The sequence below is a fragment of the Cygnus olor genome, chromosome 2 (assembly GCF_009769625.2).
Source record: "Cygnus olor isolate bCygOlo1 chromosome 2, bCygOlo1.pri.v2, whole genome shotgun sequence".
In the NCBI taxonomy this organism is placed as follows: Eukaryota; Metazoa; Chordata; class Aves; order Anseriformes; family Anatidae; genus Cygnus; species Cygnus olor.
This window is the reverse complement of record NC_049170.1, coordinates 34,316,881-34,336,035: the sequence shown is the minus strand read 5'-3', so window position 1 is coordinate 34,336,035 and position 19,155 is coordinate 34,316,881. Positions and strand designations below refer to the sequence as shown.

Genomic DNA, 19,155 nt, shown 5'->3' with positions numbered 1-19,155 from the left:
TGTGATCGGGAGTTAAAATTAGCCAATGACGTTTTAGGAGTTGTGGAAGTGAGGGTAGTGGTCTAAAGCATTTACTCTGAGTGGAGAAAACAATTTTAGGTTGCACAGTAACACCCAAGTTCCTGCATTTTGTGTGAGAAACAATGAGGGAAACTGTTCTTATGGACATGATGCCTTGAGACTAACTTTTTATGGTGTAGGGCAGGAATCATACAGTCCCAGTAGGAAGAGATGTACAAAATAGTGTTCTCTAAAAGTGCAGAAAATAACTGTTCTGACTTTTTCAAAGGCTCCACTTCTAAACTCGTGAAATCTGCATGAAAACTGGAATATTTCAACATGGGCTTCGAGCTCTCAGCACTGCTGAAGGGTAATGTTTGCTTGCGAGGCAGCCCTTGTAGAGCAGTTGCGATTTGTGGGGCTTGGTGTAGGGTAACGCTGTTTATAATGAAGTCAGAACTGGCTTTTAGAGCCTGATGAATGAAAGTCCACAGCATAAGACTGCGGCTTTTTGTGAGAGAGACATCTGTGCTATAACAAGAGCAGGAGACCCAATTTAGACAACTGCTAGAACAAGAGCTCAAGAAAAGGAAAGACTTTTTTTTAGCTTAGATGAAAAGTTTATACAAATAAACTTTTCAGCTGCTCATCAGAATTGCTGCTGCACCACCAACTTGGCTTTGAATTTTGTTCTGATTGCCCAACAAGGCTGTACACGAAGAGTGTTACGGAAGAGCAGCTTAAACAAAACATGTTTGTTTTGCAGCAGAATTAGAGGCTTTGGGCTAGAGAGAAAAATTTGGGGAGAGAAAAAGACAGTATGAAGAGAAATATGAAAAAATGGAAGGATATGAATAGAAACTGGCTGTTGCAGTAAATACATGTGAGGCAAGAAACACATGGAAGAGTGGAGTTCAGTGTTTTGACAGTGAGTTACAATAGAGGATCTGGTTTTGAGTACACACAACTTTTCCCAACTGGATCAGCTGGTTCTATTAAAAGTATCCATCTCCCTACAAAGCTCGCTGCTCACTGGAAAATAGATGCACACATGCATCTGCCCCAAGCACTGCTTTATTTATATATATATATATATATATATATATATATATATATAAAATAAATATATAATATATATAATATATATATACATATATATTTAATAATACATTTTAAATACAGTCTGGTTAAATGGCTGCCCCTGTGGTGTTGCTCACACTTATAACCTTGCTGCATGAGCAAGGTGATGAAAAGGTAAGTGTATAATGAGTACCGTGCTGCAAAGAGCAAGTTTCCTTGACCCAACAGGGATTGTGTCCTGTTTTTGTTAAAGTTCCAGTCTTTTGAGGAAACTTCTCACAAATTGGTTTGGTTTGATTGAACTCTGTTAAGAAAATGAGAACTCAAATCACTTGGATTAAAACCTGAATGGACACAGTCTGAGGCAGCTCAGAGGGGAGGCTTAAGGAGTAGTGTAAGCGGAAAACTTGTGGTGAAGAGGAGTGGGATGTTGAATGCATGGTCCTGGGCTATTCCTCAGTATTAGCAGCAAAAGAGCCCTTTGGTTCATAGGCTTCTTGGAGTAGATGCAAGTCTAGCTTGCTGAGAAATTTATGATAGCTGATAGTAGACATGCTGGAAGCAGTAGTTCTGAGAGAGCATAATATCTTGGGAAGGTTACTTAGTTTCAGCTTTAAAAGTGTTCCCTTTCTTGGTGAAGCAGGTGGCTTTACCTTTTAATGAAAAAATCACATTTTATTCTTAGCTCAGAACATAAATTTAATATGGAAATAGCTTATAAAATTCTGTTTAATTTTTATTCCACTATTGTCTTCTCTATTGTTGAAAATGACGTGATTTTTGAAGTGATGCAGCTTTGGGCCAGGGTGGGCTGTAGAGTTCAAATGTAATTAAAATTTGTCATAAATAACTAAAGACGTTAGCTCATACTTGTAGTACAGTCTGCTGTGTAACGCAGCACTGGTGTTGACATGCTGTAGGGCCAAAAATTTGCTTTTTGCAACTAATGGGCTCTTCAGTATCCTGTTTGGAATAAACATCTCAAACTGGGTCTTCAAGCCAGGGACTTGCTTTGCTTTTCCTGGTTTTAAAACACTCAAACCACCTGAGGTCCTACTCATCTGCTGACTTCAGCTGAGGCAAAATTATCATTTGGGTGTCCTTTGGGCCATCTGCAGTAGAAGGCTTTCTGCTGGTCACACTTGCAGTGACTCTTCTGGCTTGTGCCGATGCACAACCTCTGAGCTGCAAGACCTCCCCTCTCCAGCCTGCCTCAGTGAATGCTTAAATGGTCTCGAAAGGGTTTTCCCCAGACTCTTGATTTACTCTAATCCCCATGGAACATCTCTGTTTCAGTTAATATTTAGTGAATTTCAGAGTAAACTTTTTCTTAAGCAGCTTCCAATTGTAGAATCTGAGGAGTGGCAGAAAAACTGTTTTAGGGGATCGCAAAGACTAGGCTAATGCCTAGCTTTAGGAGGAGAGGACAATTAGCAACTTGTCTATGAAACCTGTTGCCAAGAAAACTTGCTGAACCCTTTGCAATAAGGATGGGGAAATTCTGCACTTAGAGGTAGTAATGCGTTGCTCAGACTTGGCAAGTAGCGCGCTGCCTTTTAAATACCTAGTTTGTAATATTACCTTTGAAATGCCTGCATGCAATTTCAGGTTTAATAGGAGGTGAAGATTAAGATTTGAAATTATACTGATGTAAGCTGTCATTAAGTTTGGGCATACACATTCATTTTATTTTAAAAGCGTCTTTTATATTGTAGTAAAAGTATACAGTAGGTTAATAAACTATCATTTTGAGTAGTTAATTTCACAGGGATGTGGGTTCCAAGTCTTTACATTTTTAGGGGCTGTTCTTTTGTGCACGCTCAGGTGCTGGTTACAGCAAGTGGAACCTGGCTGCAGGGGCAAGATGCGCAGATGTGTTGCGTGCCTCTTACTTCTGCCCGCGCTTCCTTCGTTCCTTCTTTTCCCAAAAGGGGTTTCTCCCTTTTGCTATGACAGTTCGTTTTAAGAGATGAACTGAAATGAGCAATGGCACTTCTACCACGGAATAGATTGCAAGTTCACTTTTTCACTTCTTGATGTAAATTGGAAACTTTTTCAGCAACCTTTTAATGATGGACACAAAACATTAGGATGCAACAGAGCACAATGATATACCTGTGTTCTCTGCTAGCTACTGGTGTAGCCGACTGTTTTCTGCAACGTTATTTCTTAGTGGGAAGACAGTAAAGTGTATACCACCTGGATTTTAGAGGTGTTACAACAGTTGGTATTTTGATGTTTTTATTGGAATATTCTGATACCCTGATTTTCCTCAAGACATAAGTGCTTCTTGCTTCTTCATTTTCCATATGACTGGAACTAAGTTAACTGTGCCAGATGAAACTGCTTTATTCAGACTTTTTGTCCATTCTTATGTTTTTACCTGTTCCTCCTTATCTTTTTACCAATGGACAAATGAACTGTGATTTTTTGAATAATCGTGAGGATGCTAGATTGAATAATTGTGAGGATGCTTTTATTCTAGATTTGCTCCTTTTAAATTCTTCTTGCCTCTGTTTTACTCCACACTGCGAACACATGTTTTGGAGGCTTACCTTCGAAGGTTAGGACTCATGGTGCAGTGTGACTTCTCAGAGATGTGGTCTACATTTTCACATTCTTGAAGTTTCAAGCTTGGGTTTTCTAACTTGGGAAAGAATACAAGCACTGCATGCTTATTTGTTCCATGACTAAAAAATAAAAAAAAATACAGCTCGTCACAGCAGTTGTCTTGAATACTAAATGTTCTGATAAAATGATTATAATTTTTGGTGTAATTACAGACTTATTAAAATGTATTTTAAAATTGAAATGTCTTCTTTTTCCCCTCATGATAGGTGCTGGACAGTTTGTTAGCTCAGTATGGAACGGTGGAGAACTGTGAGCAAGGTATGCTCTCCAATCTCAGACTGCTTCTAAATTTGTTGTGGGAAGTGAATGCACGCTGAATTTACCCTTTTCCATTGCCTCTTTCTCTCCAGTGAACACTGACACGGAGACTGCAGTCGTAAATGTAACATACGGCAATAAGGACCAGGCTAGACAGTAAGTGTCTTGTTTATTTGTTACTGTAGGTTAACTTGCATGTTGGAGTTCACATTGTTTCAAATTTTATATGCATCTTTGCTTCCTATTAATCTACCAGCAAAATGATAATGTGAGCAATAATATTTTAAGAAAGCCTTTCTGCCTTGCCCCTGCCAAGTCTTGTGTGCTTAGATTGCTATTTTGTCACCAACTTTTCCAACACTTTGATTGTATGAGAAAATTGAAAATTTAGGTAAAATTATTTGAATGGGAAGGGCAGAAAATTAGTGTTTTTTCCAGTGGCAGAGGATGAGAAATATCACTTAATTATTTTATCTATTTTTAAAAAGCTTTGTCCTTTTACAGTGTTGGTTATTTCGTGTTTGTCTCCTGCATAACAGTGGTGGCTTCTCCTGTTGGTTTCTGTGCTGATGAGGTTTTCCCTCAAGAAATGATTTCTTAATTAGAAAATTTAATGCTCCTTCCAAACAGGTCATAATCAGAATAACTGAAATAGTTTGTTTGGGCTTTTTAACTTTTAGGTGGCCAATTTTGCTTGCTTATATATCTTCAGTAACTGAGGAATTTTCATCTAGATATTAAAACTTAAAAATATAACGTTTCATTTTCTTAATCAGCGGTTGTGTATCCTTTCCCTTTCAATGTTGTTAGTATGAGTTATGCTGTAGGCTTAATTTTGCTTTTCCACTGCAGGTAGAAACACCGAAGTCTTTTTTCTTAATTCTTAATCTGGGGACATAAGCATATTTTCCTTCTCCTTTATAACCATAGCAGGTTTAAACAAAACCCAACCTAGGGAATAGCCTGCAATGAATTTCTTTTTTTAACTTTGAAATTTCTGCCACCTTGTGGCTAACTAAAACCAGCAGTTAAGATGCAGGCTGTGCTTATGGTTTGCATTAATATAAAATTACAAATGAAATAAATTTGTACACATAATTAAGTAATTAGGACTTCTGTGCAACTTGAATGCAACACATGTTTCATCTTTCCAAGTGTTAGGTTACTTGTTAGTGTACTCTGAATAAATGTGATGGGAAACTTGTGTCAACAGTGTGCCTAATATGTGTAGTGGAGCTGAAGCGAACAGTATTTTTCTTCAATTCACTATTAAACTTACCTTTTCAAAACCTGAATCATTCAACGTGTTCTTCAGGTTCTTTTTTTGAGTTCTGTTGCACAATAATTAAGAAATGTTGAATTTCTTGTTCTGAAGAAGCCTATGGAGCAACGTTAGAAATGCTACATGTGTTAATTCCCTCTTTGAAAATGTAAGAAGGAAGTACCTAAAATATCATGGAAAGAAGCATGATGCATATTTTTGATCTGTCATCTGTGGTGTGGGTTCTTGGATTTGAGCATTCCATGCTGAAACTGAAGACAACGAAGTACAATTTCTTCCCCCTCAGCCTGTACTTGTTAAATTTTGAGGTTAATACTGAGAAAATGCTGAGATAAGCCAAGCCTGCGAGGAAGCAACTGAGATAAATTTGTTTTTGCATGAGAAATCACATGAACATAACTGAAGGTATCTGGAGTTCAAAGCAGGTGAATTAGCATCGAGCGCGCGTGTTGGTAGAGGACCTGAAGTGGCTGAATGACGACACGGTGTCGGTTGCCTTGAGCAGGTAGAGCAAGCAGAGGAGCCTTGATTTGCTTGGTGAATGCTTTGATAGGGACTCAAGTTTGCCTAAGGGCACGAGCCCATTTTCCATAAAGAAAATGTTAAATTAGGATGGTTGGGTTTAGGATGAAGGCCTGCAACCGTTTAGCAACCCCGAAGAGAAGAAGTGACTGGATAGGGTATTTTAAAGGAAAAACAGTAATGAACTGCGATGTAGAATCACAACAGGGCGTGTGCGTGTGTGGCTGATCTGTAGTAGCTGTGGTGATGTTTCAGTTGGATGTTTTTGCTGGATGTGACCTAGCTTTGCTTCTTGGAACTGGTTATGGTGGGCAGCAATGGCTTTGGAAGGGGAGCAGTACATGAGTGCTGACATCTGATAAAAGTCAGTGTTGGTCAGCCCGTGCAGTACAGGGAGAAACAAGAACTGACTTTGTGAAAGCTGTTTTTAGGCTGGTTGGGAATCAGCGGCTGATAACAAGCTCTGCATTTTGAGACTTAACTGTTCAGGGCAAATAATGCCATTAGCCATTTGGTGCGAAGACTGAGACCATACATTCCCTACGGTGCTGCATGCAGTGGGTTCCCAGGCGTAACTGAGCATCTCACCAACTTTTTGCAACGCGTGCCATAACTTCACAGCTAAGTGTTGGCTGACAAACCATGCAGAGCTGGCTCCTTCCCCTCTGGACAGGCTGTGCGGCATAGCCCTGCCTGCCGGAGTGTGTGCATGCTGTGTGCGTGCGGCGCTGTGATGGTGCTGGAACAGCCTGGAGAGCCTTCTGATAAGCAGTTCTAAACAAGTGTGGTATGCGTGGCTTGAAGGATGGTACTTCTGTATAAAGCGCTTGGTTCCACCCAGATGGGACTGAGCGTTGCTCTGCCTTGCAAGCCTAATTGCTGTGGCAGAGGTCTTTTTTTCCCCCCCTTTTCTAAGCTGGTACTGCGGTTGCAGCATATACTGTATAGCACCGCATTCAAAATCAACTTTGAGACTAAAAATCAACTTTGAGATTAATTAGTGAAGAATGTTGCAGTCCTTTTAAGCAGAAGCAGCAAGCCTGGGACAGAGCACATAGCACCCAAAATCTAAGATGTGCACAGCTGCTGATTTCTAGTTCAAATAGAGGTCTGTGGCTTTGACCTGTTACTGTGGTGTCTCTTTCCTAGCTGAGCAGGCATGGTGCCGCTCCTCATCTTTAAGTGGGCAGACCAGGGGTTTGCAGGGAGCACAGGAAGTTTGCCAGGGAGGTATGGCAAGCACCAAGCCATGCATGGGCCTAGGAGAGCCACCCCTGCTCCATGGGTAGAGAGGAGAAGACTGGGACTGCCCGGGCAGCTCTGAGACCCCAAACCTCCCCTTCTGCAAATGACTGCAAGGGGGAAGCCCCGTCTTTACCAGAAACTAGAGGATCTTAAAAAGCACATGCACGCTGCTCTTGCACATGCAGTTACTGACCATTGCAATGGATTTTGGAATATTTGGGTGAGAGGGCGAGTGGCAGAGCCCAGTGCGTTCAGTTGAGGCTGAACACACAACCAGTGCTGTGTAGGTGTTGAGGTGGCTTGGGACCTGCTCGCCAAAGGGGACCCCCTCCTCTCCCGTTGTCGATCCAGGACGGGCTGGCCATGTCCTTGCGGCTGTTGGCTTCATGGTCACACTGCCTCCTCTTTCCCTCCCCCAAAATGTAGTGTGTAGGCATCTAGTGCATGCTATGGGATTCAGCTCTACCCAGGGTTTTGGAAGTTTTTTGTGCAAAGTTGGCTTCATGCCTGTGGAGGTGGTGCCTGTTGTTTTAGGATGGGGCTGGATGTCCATTTTTCAATCTTTTTTCTAGCTCAGGAATGAGATGTCTGTTGGTTGCGTTTTGTAACTGATGGTGTGTTGCAGCCAGCAGCTAAAATGTGAGGAGCTCGGGATCTGTCTTTGCAGATACAGGTAGATACATTGCTATAAGATGCTAGTGATCGCCTTTTAATTAGAATATATACAAAAACAATTTCTTTTACCCTTTCAATGAGGCGCAAAGCTGTGTGCACACCACACGTATCCTTGACAAATGAATGAGAGTTCACGTAACTAATACTTTTATATTCCATCATGGGTCAGGACTAATGTTGCCATAGGAACGATAAGACTGAAAATTTGGAGTGGTGTGTGATTATAAGCTTAGATTTGTCTTTTGCTTTGTTTTTATTTTCACAAATAATACTAATGAAAACTGTATTTTTACTTAATGTGGGAAAAATCTTTATGCCAAGGAAAAATTACCATGTAAATCTGTCTTCTTGGTATGCAAATGTATCTGTTTAGGGAGGAAAAATGAAAGATGGTGTATGTACAAGCTGCATGTGGGAGTGAAATATGTTCTCCATCTAGTGCTTAGTGTGATCACGCTATCAATGGATGAATGATTTCCTGCACAAGACTGGGTGCTTTTACTGTGTTCGTTTATTTAAGATATTTAACCTCTGCTAGCATCAGAAGGGAGAAGGCTGAGCAAGTAGCTTCTCATAGGAAGCTCATAAGAGGACAGCAGTGAGATGTAATTTTGATGCGGGAAAAAACTCAGCTGACTAATTTACAAAATATTTATTTAAAGGTTTAGTTCTTGCAGAGATCTTCCTCCGAATAGGTCTTACCTGACCATAAGCCAGGCTCCTGTACAGTTTAACAGAGCACAGGCAGTGGTTGCTGCAGTCTTTAAGTTTTGTTTTACAGAATATTTTCTGAACTACACCGAGATTCCTGTCTACGAGCTCTTGCTGGCATATGAAATGTAAACATTTTCCATTTCCCTCTAAATATTAATTAAAAAACATTGGGTGATAGGAGGGGTTGCCTCTTAATGAGGAAGTTTTCTCCATCTCTGCCATCGTGGAGTCACTCGAAGGCTTTTTAGGCCTTTTAAAAGACTGGGTACCAGTAATGACACGGGTAACCTGTGAGACCTTTGTAACTGTGGTCGTGGAGGAGATGCCCAACTCTGGGAAGGCAGAGGTCTTTGAAAAGCAGTGGCTGTGTTGTTGTGGCTTGGACTTAAGTCTCCGAGGCGGTCAGCCTATGTGAGGATTTGTTTGACAAAAGGAGCTGAATTTAATGTGTTTCTTGGGGGACTGCAAAAAGGCTGGTAGGCGTGGTGTGTTGATCTCCTGTAGCTTTCACTCAAGCAGGTGCCACTGGTGGCATGAAGAAACCATCCCTTGCTTTCCTCTGAGGCTCCTTCTTTCACAGGGAGTGGGGATGGCTCTCCTGATGGCAAGCGCTGATGGTTTTTTTTTTCCTTGATGCTGGCACCAGAGCAAGCTTAGTGACCCTGTGGCTTAAACCCATTGATCAGTCTTTTTCAGGAATTTTGAATCTAGACGGTGGCTCTTAATCACCCATCTCCCAGTTTTTCTATTTCATCCTTCTCTTTCCTGAAGCAGTACTTTGTCTCTGAAATTTTATCATGGTTCTGGTGCTGAAGAACTGCTGAAGAGAGTGCAGTCTTACCTGATTATAGCCTTGTTTTATGCCACAAAAAAGTTCAGCACGGTTAAATAAAGGTGCTATGACAGCATATTAAGAACCTAGTGGAAACTGTCAAACGTTAGAAAATTGAAGGCCAGGCTCAAAACTCCAAGTGACCTCTCAGCAGCCGTGGGCATTGTCTTGTGCCCGCATTACTGACAATCAGTCATCGCTGCGATGGCTTCTGTGTGCGTGACTCAGAGCTGAGAGCGAGACACCTGCCTGGGAAACTCAGTTCCACGCACGGCTGGGAGAGCAGTGTTTTCTGACTCTTCTGGCTGCTTGTCACTTGATCGACTCGGATTATAAAACAAATCAGCCTGTAAAATAGGGAGAACTGTGACTCAGAGGATGAATTCATTAGTTTAAAGTTTTCTCTATAAATATCTAGGCTAGTTAAACAAGTGATATCATTGTAGTATCTCTAGACGCTAACCTCTAATATAAAGCTAGAGAAGTGAACTTTAAAGCATGCTTGCTTTCAAATACTTACTCAAAACCAACTTGTTCAATATTTGAATTAATTTTCCCTGTCATCATATGGTTTTGGTAGCCAGGGATTATTTGCTGCTAACATGATTGATTTCCTGAAATGGAAAATGACCTTTTTTCAGTTTGCTTTGAATTTAAGGTGCTTGTAGTCATACAGAGTCATTCGACAATTTAGAAATTGTTTCTAAGTAGAAAAATTGCAACCTTTTTTCCAGGAAAACTTTCCAGGAGAAGTGTGGTATATGTCAGTTGTTGCTTTATAATATCTGTTGTGAAACCTATGTATGTGGCTTGGCTGCAAACAAAAAGCCTAGTCTTTTCCTCTCCTGCCACTTCTGAGGAAGAATGAGAAGTCTCTTGCGCTGATTTCATGTAAGAGTTTGTGTTAGTGCTGGGATTCTGGTCGAAGATCTCTTAAAGCCAGGTAAGCTTGAAGTGTTTTGGGAAAGAAGCAGTGTCTAAACTTGTCAAATGAATGCGTGGAAGGGAATGAGCTGGGATGCACGTCAATCTGGAGCCTACCACCAGCATGTTGGCAAAAAGGCTGGTGCTCATCTCTCCAACATCTTGAGGTTTGTTTCCAAAAACAAACAGGGCTTGTGCAACTGCACTGCCTGATGGTGCCGTGCTCCTCTCCAGTAGCTCTTCCGCTTCTTGGCTGATTTCAAGATTCATTTCAGTAAGACTCAAATGAGAAAGAGGTTGAAGACGTTTGCAACCAAAAAGAAGTTATTTTCAGGTTCCATGAAGGGGAAAGCCTCTGGACCCCTTCCCCAGAAAATGCTTTTTGGGCACAGCAACTCTGTGCAGCTCAAACCTGAGAGGCAAATCCATAGGACGGCAAGATCCATGAGCTGTGCTGCTCACGGTCCCTTACTGCTCTTGTGAACACAGCATTTTGCATAATAAAATGCTCTCCAAAGTCCATGCAGTAAAAGTTGAGAAATGTCACCTTTGAAATAGGCTCAGCAAATTTTAATGCAGCTCTGTTTTGCCACGTGCTGTAGGAGATTCTCCCATCGTGGGAGCAATTACCCTTCCGTCCTGTCCCAGAAGGACCTGTCTCATTTGGTGAACACGAGTATTTAATGAGCAGTGATCAGTTATTCAATACTTGGCTTTCCTTGTTGTTCAGTGGGGTTGCCTTAGGCCTTGCTTATTATCAGCCCTTGTTAAATGCTGCTCCAAAGACAAGAACTACTTCTATAAGCTCTTTACTGCCCTGCTGGAGTATTTCACAGACACGGGGCTATTCCCTGCGAGGTGAATGGGTAGGCTGTCCTCTTTTTTGCAGCTGGGGCTCAGTACCCCTATACCCTTTCTGATGAACAAGGCTACTTCTCACCTCCAGCAGCGGTACGAGACCGAAGGGCCAGGATGCCCAGGAGATGAGCAGTACTCTACTGCTTCCCCTTGAAAACGTAGGTGGGTGGCGAGCATCGCCCACTCATCTCTGCGGCAGGGGTGAAGCTGTTGCAGAGGGCAGCGGGTGGCAAACTGGCTGTAACTACATGCAAATGTGTGTGAGGGGAGAGACCGGATTAGGTTTCGACATTTCAAAGGCCTTGCTCCAGAGCATACGGTTATTATGAGCTTTTTTTTAAAAAAAAAAGAAAACGTTGGTGGGTTCTTTAATATGAAATGGAAACCTCTTGCCCTCCCCCGGGTGTTTTTAATTTAAATGAAGCCTTTAAACAAAATCTCTCAGTAAACTTTTTAAGCCTGGCATTCATAAACTACCCCAAATCAATGTGTGTTTCGGTGATATCGGTGTATCGGGTTGCTGATAATGTGAATAATATGCCTTCTGGATTGAAACTCAATGTCCATCAGACAAAAGCATGAATTTTGTGCTAATACCTTATGAGCATGCTGCAAGTAGCCTAGTTATTCCTGCTGTTGCCTGGGTCTTTAGTTTTAGTGACGCTTTCTCTTCTGTTTGAGTGGAAGATCTTTGAGTTTTCAGGAATCTTTCAGGAATCTGTCATTTTTAACCCCAGAGTCGTGCTCCGTCTGCGGAGAGGAGGAGGACCTGCCGGTCAGGCTGAGTTGTGAGCCTGGGGCCTCCTTGCTCTGTTGAAATGGCTGCTCTCAGACCATGCCCCCTTCTTCCTTTCTCCCTTCAGTGCTATCATCACAACCTCAATGCTGTAACGGGGCAGGGGCTACTTTTCAGCGGGTGCTGCCCAGAAGTTGGGTACCAGAGCGTTGTGTGAAGCTGAAGCCACACTCCCCAACATCACTCAATGCAGTGGGATGGCGTGGGGAGGGAGCGTCGTGTTTTTTGTGAGCTCAGCAGGTGGGGAGAGGCTGAGGGGAGAGCACCGGGTTGCTCTTCAGTGTGATGGATCACGGTGTGGGCAAGTTGTGTGCCTTTGGGTGAAATGCCTCTTCGATATTCAGCAGAAGGGGGCTCTGCTTTGCCTCAAAGGGCAGCAGAACTTGAAACACCATGTAAATGTCTCGGAACGCCTTTGCATCCATCAAGAGCTTAACTGATGCTTTAATTTGCTGGTTAACTTTTAATCCTGCCCGCAATGTGGCTGCTAAGTTGCGAGGTGTTCCAGTGGTCTGCGAAGTGATGTTTCAAGTGCCATTGATTTGGCTTTGAACGCTTTCTCTCCTGCTGAGAATGAAGCACAAGCTGTCTTTCCTTTCTTTTGTGTCATAGCTATGTCAGTTTTCGAAGGGAAAAAAAAAAATCTGGCCAAATAGCTGCGCTGGCAAAAACCCTAATGAAGGCGCTGTGATAGCAGCGAAAAAGTTTTCCCTCTGGTGCAGCTTTAATTCTATTTGGGAAACTGATTTAAATTAAATCAGGCAAAAGAATGCTTTTGAGTGTATAAGCTCTGTCTCCTGTGAGGTTTTGCTGATAGGGTTGTACCAGCGAAATGTTTAAAGTGCACAGAAGCCCAGAGCAAGCAAGAACTAACTTGTAGTCCTTAATATGGTGACTTAAAAAAAAAAAAAAAAGCTGAGTAATCTAAATCTTGACTAAAGAGTCTTGAATGTAACCTTTCTTCTAGGAAGTAGCTTTTTAGCTTCGTCGTGTGATTTAGTAAGTGCAGAAGTCTACACCTGAGTGACTTCTCCTTTTATAAGGTCCCACATGTGACTGTTTCTTTTTTTTCCCCTCCTCTCTCTCCTCCCCTTTGCAAACAAACAGAGCAATAGAAAAACTGAACGGGTTTCAGCTCGAAAACTATTCCTTGAAAGTCGCATATATCCCCGATGAAATGGCAGCCCAGCAACCTCCGCAGCAGCATCCCCAGGGGAGACGTGGATTCGGGCAGAGGGGCCCTCCGCGGCAGGGGTCCCCCGGTGCCACCACGCGGCAGAAGCCACAGTCGGACGTCCCTCTGCGGATGCTGGTTCCCACGCAGTTTGTAGGAGCCATCATTGGGAAAGAAGGAGCAACCATCAGAAACATCACAAAGCAGACGCAGTCCAAGTAGGTTACCTTGTAAAAAAAAAAAAAACAAAAAAAAAAAAACACCAAAGTCATTCTAAGCTTCAATTTTGTCCTTTTCTACTGTGTAAAGGGAAAAGTGAATTGTTTCTCTTCTGTGGAATAAGAATGTATTTTATGTGCGTTGTGCTTGGGTTTGTGTTTGTCTTGATACTTCTGAAGAAAGCCTTACAGATATAACAGCACTTTTTCTAGGTGGAGTAAATTGTGCAAACTTAATTGTGTTAGGAGACACTGGCAGTAATGTTTTTTTCCTTTTTTTTAAAAAATGTGGAATATTTGAGCCATAACCCTCTACAAATTTGTGCTATGAAAACAGTCTTGATTACAGGGAGAAATCTGTCTCCCACTCTTCCCATAATGCTGTTATATCCTTTGGAAGGCTTCTGTTTTCTCAGAAGCATCATCTTTGGAGACCAAATTTTGGTGTTCCACCTTGCTTTCCAGCTTGGGTGAGCAGTGTTGCTTTCTGTACTGGGGTGGCAAGGAGTCACTCCAGAAACACGTAAAACTTTACAACAAATGAAAATCGCTGTGACTAGGAAATCTTCTGCAAGATTTAAGAACTGTATTCTGCCCCTGATACATGTTCAAATACCAACTGACTTGCTGTTTTTGAATGAAATTAGTTAGTATTTGTAGGATAGTACTTGATGCCAGAGTTGCTTAATAGATGTACTGATGGCATGAAAGTTGAACCTGAAAGCTGTAATATCTTGGTCTGTGGAATGTACAGTCACCGTGGTGACATACCAAGTCTGTAAGTGCTTATACTAGCTGCAGTTTAATTCGGGGCATTCATAGGATTTAAATATGTTTTCAATAAAAGAGGGGGAGGGCATAAAAAAAAAGCCTTTGTCTCTCCCCCTCCTTGCACCTCACCAGAAGTACATAGGAGTGAATACATTCATTGCTATCAAATTGCAGACCACACCAAAACAGAGATTAAGGAAATGCATGGAAGGCAGAAAGCGAGCTACTAAGTGACCTAAGAAGCTTAGAGCACTAGGGTCTGGAGACACTGAAGGAGATTGTTTTCAGTGTGTTAGATCCCTGCCCACAAGGAAGAAATAAGCGCAGATGCAGGGGGAGGTAGGGATCGCATTCAAGGAACTCTTCTAGGATTCCCCTAAGAGCACAGGGTGGAAAATGGTGCCTTTAGGAGTAAAACAAAACAAACAGACCCCCCTGCCCACTGAACTCTGGATTATCTTGATGCTACTTCCAACCTCTTATTAGCATGTTGTATCCCAGGAGACCCTTTGCTGTGTTTAACAGCACAGATTTATGAGATTTGTGGTGTCCTAACAAGACTTGGTTGTAGTTTGCCGATGGGCAACCAATTTTCAGGTGATATCTAAAACTTCCAGGTTTTTTATAGCACATGGATTAGAAGTTTGGCATAAGGAAAGCTCTTATCTTTTAAAAGAAGGCTGGATAGAGCAGAAACAATAGCAGACGACTATCTTGAAGGATATGTGACTTCAAGAATGATGTTTTTCTTGTTTGGGGGATTAAGAAAAGAAAGGTTGTCTACTTCTAGTTGCAGCAAGGATTGCCATGGGCTCCTCAAAATGCTGCATCATGAAACAAAATGAATTTTCAGTATCAGAACTGGAAAGATATAGAAGTTTATTGAAGAGCAGCATGGTTGTTTCTTAAATTTGGAAACAGCTGCGATCTGGGGGGAAAGAGAGGGGAGAAAGCCAAAAACAGAAACGGTAGAAATAGTATGTGACCTGTAGTTATTGGCAAAGTGCAAACAGCATCCAAGGCATTGTCTTGCTGCAGGTTGTGATGAATTTTTAGTCCTACAGCTATGTAAACTGCTGTGGGTTAAGGTTTCTAGTTTTAGGGTGGTAGAGAGTGGAGTTGGAGGAAAGGTAGTTGCAGGACAAATTTTAGGCTTAGAACACATAGCAAGTAATCTTTATGATGAATGCAAGCACTAGTATGCCACTTTGCTAGCAGAGAAGTGTTAGGAGGCCCTGCTGCTGATGTTGTGAAAAAACAAAATCGGACAGTTTTGCTATGCTCTAGTTGCACAGTCGCTATTAATGGAGTGAGGGCACTGGAGATAAACATCCAGAGCTTTGGGATATCTTGATGAAATGTTCTCTTCAGTGGTTTGTCTCAGATTATCTATCTAATGTATCCTCTGAATGTCTTGCAGTCGGAGGAACAAAAATCCCAGTGTCCACATAGGTGAGGTTTAACTGGTAAAGTCAGGATAGGGAAGCCTCTTTAAAACACAAAATAGTATTTAGGGGATGTTTAAGTAATTGTATCTCTTTTTGAAATGAAACCACTTAAATGTGTAATCATTGTTAGCTCAAAATTAATTAGCTCTATGAGAGTTGGAAATATGCAAGCTTACCATAAAATGTGTGGTTACAGTTAGTGTGTTTTTCTTTCTTTCAAGAATTGATATTCATCGTAAAGAGAATGCAGGTGCTGCTGAGAAACCAATTACCATCCACTCAACTCCTGAAGGCTGCTCAACAGCTTGTAAAATTATTATGGAGATCATGCAAAAGGAAGCTCAAGATACTAAATTGTGAGTAAAAGGCATTTCATTGTGAAGGCACTAAATATTAATTCAGAATTTTCTTGTTGACTCCATGTGAAGAAGAGTCTTTGAAATCTATTAAGTAGTGAAGCTTTCCTCTGTTGCCATTATCCATACTTAAGCAGAAAAGTTGTCTTTACCTTTCAGGGGCAGTCTACTTGTTTAATTAGCTCCAATACTTTCTACGTTTCTAGCTATTTAGTGGTTGTGATTTTGAGGTGAACTTAGAGCAAATACTGTGAAGTTTCTTGAGAAACTAGTAACTTTTAATCAGAGCAAGAATAACGAGTTATCTCCCTCAAAACTTTAAGATATATTGTTTCCTTCCCGGGAGCTCTTGCTGCTTCAGTATGACACACATCAGATATGTTGCAACGTATCAGACATGTTGCAATGAAACTTTAGATGATATTGTTGAAATAGCATCGCACTTGGACTCTTCTGCATCTAGTGTAAACGTGCAAGTGAATGGGATTGGTATACTTTTCTATGAAAATATATTTTATGCATAAAAGCTTGCAGTCTTTTCTCCAAAAGTCTCACTGGGTGTAACCTCTATTACAGTACAGAAGAAATTCCCCTGAAGATATTGGCACATAACAACTTTGTTGGCCGACTTATTGGCAAAGAAGGAAGAAACCTGAAGAAAATTGAGCAGGACACAGATACTAAAATCACGATATCTCCGTAAGTTTTCAGTGGTCTAATCTTTTGATGAGGGGTCTCACTGCTGTGGTACATTTATGTACAGAGTTTTTACAGAAACGTTGCTTTTTGAGGGCTGAGATGACAACCTTCCGGAGCCCCTTCCATGATGTGGATTAAACAGTTGCTTAAGACAAGATGCATTGAATGTAAACAGTGATTCTTCATTGTAGATTCAGTCAAGAGCAAACTTAAAAATAACATGGGCTCTTTAGACTATATTTTAAGTGTTTTTTAACATATCATGCTATATGCAAAGAAGAGTATTTTATAAACCATAAGCCTCGAGTAGTTCTGGGCTGTTTGTGAAACTACTGGTGTTTTAGTTTCTGGTATAGATCAGATTTTTAGACAAAAGGGAAAGCAAATGAATGCTTAAGAGTATTTGTGCTAGTAATTCTGTCCCTCTCTGTGGCTACTAGCAGCTGAATGTTGTATGTTGACTAGTATGCATCAAAATAATAGATTGCGGTCTGTGAGTTTGTGAAGGTAACAGATCTGTTTAAATTTAGCAGAGATAAAACAGGAATTTTCACCCTAACGGGAAAATGTTTGTGTCTGCAAGTCAGTGGGGGGAAATCACTGATTAGATCAACATCTCTGTAGAAGTTTGGCTGCTGATAGTAGTTTTACCCTGAAGTAATATCTTCAGAGAACCTCCTATGCTGAATAATGAATGATCTGGCATGAACTTCCAGGCATTTGAGTACCCTGGACTTGAGCTTTAGCCAGAAAAGAGAGAATAAGGTTTATAGGCTGTAACAAAAAGATGTGTGAGGAAATGTTGGGGCAGGGGGGCAGGGAGGGAGTTTGCTTCAGGAAACAGCTCAAATGAAAGCAAAGAAGTTAGGAGTGAATGGGTTGCATCAAAAAGAGTTAATTCAAAATCATGTGACAGAACTTGAGGTCTTCCTTGAAGGTATGTAAACTTTTACAGAATTAATCTGAAGAAAAGAGAAATCAACTGGAGCAAAAGCACCAAAATGGCAAGTATTTCTCAAGAACAGGCTTTGTAAGGCTGGCATGCTCACTTAAAATATTTATGCCAATACTTTTGAAAACAGTACGCAGGCTGTTAGTGCTGTTTCTGAAAGGGAAAATAAATATACAGGGTAAACAAGATAATGGTCTTCATTCCATGAGACAAACTTCTCCTTATTATGATGATACAAATAACATAGTCTGTAAACACTTAACTTGTGAAATTAATAATATTCCTTAATGGCTTACGTGCATTAAAATCTTGGACTTTATCTTAATCTTTTTGCTAAGCCTAATATAGCTCCATGAAGCCACCTGGGTTTATCAGTACCTAAAAGAGAGCATGTATCTGTTTCATCTAATTCTAGTCTTTCTCCTGATCTCTCTTCATTTAGACTTTGGGTAAGCTTGTCAATAAAGTTAAAGTAAGGCAGCTGGTTTGGGAAAGTTTCCTGTTATTTGGGGGTGTTGCCTACCGCTTTCCTCCCTGAGGCAGTAATTCGGTGCTCACACTGGAAACTGAAGGATTGCTTTGTGGCTGTATCTTGTGCTTGCTGCTGCTTGATGGAGATGCGTAGGTTGCCATGCTGTCTGCTGTGCAAGAGAGAGCCTGGCATGCTTCTGTCTCTGCCCTATCATCAGCTTCCTTACTTTTCCTGTGTTCTGCTCTGACTTCTTAATTTTCTCACTGCTTCCTCAGCTCACTGTTTTGCAGTACATGGGCATAACTTCCCAGCCATCTTCTATTTTATCAGAATGGCCCAGCTTAAGTTGCTTACCGAAGTACTAGAGCTTAGTGCTGTAACCATTCCATTTCTGTGGGCAGTTACTGGTGTTTCACAGCAAATGGCGACTTGCACACAGCATTTTGTTCTCCCTTTGTGAAGATTTGGAAGCTCTCCTGCAGTTTCACTGGGAGTTAGGCTTTTCCCCCTTCTTCCTTCAGGAAACCACTGTTCTTAAGGAACAAAAGTTTCTTAGTCTGTTTCTGGGATGTCTAAAGTACCTGAAGTCCTCTTACAGAGCTGAGCAGTATTCCACTGTTCTTTAGTTCATGTTCTACCAGTGTCTATTTTCCATTTCATGTTGCACCTCGGTGCATCGCAAGCATGTGAAGCCAAACCTTGCTGTGGTGACTTTTGTTGGGTTTGCTGGGAGGGTAGAGTTTCTCCAGATTCTCTGAGAATTGTCTGAGCCATGTTGTGAACTGATATTATGCTGTCTGGAGGGCAAACTCGACATGTTTGGATGTCCTCACACACAACTGATAAACCTTGATGACCTGCTCTTTGCTAATTAATTGTGCTTCTGTTTCCTCTGTAGGTTGCAGGACTTGACACTCTATAATCCGGAAAGGACCATTACAGTTAAAGGCAGTATCGAAACTTGTGCCAAGGCCGAGGAAGAAATTATGAAGAAAATCAGGGAGTCCTATGAAAATGACATTGCTGCTATGAACGTGAGTTGTCTTGTGGCATGGGAGCTAGAACCACAGATGGTTTAGGTGTGATGGACCTCTGGAGGTCATCTGTCCCAACATGGCTGTTGCTCAGTCCCGGGCTTGTTTCAAAGCTAAATGAAGTGGTGTAGTGCCTTATTGCCTTTGGGACATCTCCATGGGTATAGTCCACAGTCTCTCTGGGGAAAATTTCTAATATCCAGTCAGAATTTCT

At 41.5% G+C, this 19,155-nt stretch overlaps 1 protein-coding gene across 2 annotated transcripts in view; it reads left to right on the top strand.

Moving 5' to 3' along the window:
- The window catches only part of IGF2BP3 (insulin like growth factor 2 mRNA binding protein 3), a 109,991-nt gene that overhangs the window by 63,096 nt on the left and 27,740 nt on the right, over positions 1-19,155 (top strand). For both annotated transcript variants that reach the window (XM_040546706.1, XM_040546707.1), the window contains exons 5-10: positions 3,918-3,969; positions 4,062-4,125; positions 12,925-13,209; positions 15,650-15,784; positions 16,361-16,483; positions 18,806-18,941. In XM_040546706.1, the coding sequence (XP_040402640.1) occupies positions 3,918-3,969; positions 4,062-4,125; positions 12,925-13,209; positions 15,650-15,784; positions 16,361-16,483; positions 18,806-18,941 (795 nt within the window). The remainder of the gene's footprint in view (positions 1-3,917; positions 3,970-4,061; positions 4,126-12,924; positions 13,210-15,649; positions 15,785-16,360; positions 16,484-18,805; positions 18,942-19,155) is intronic.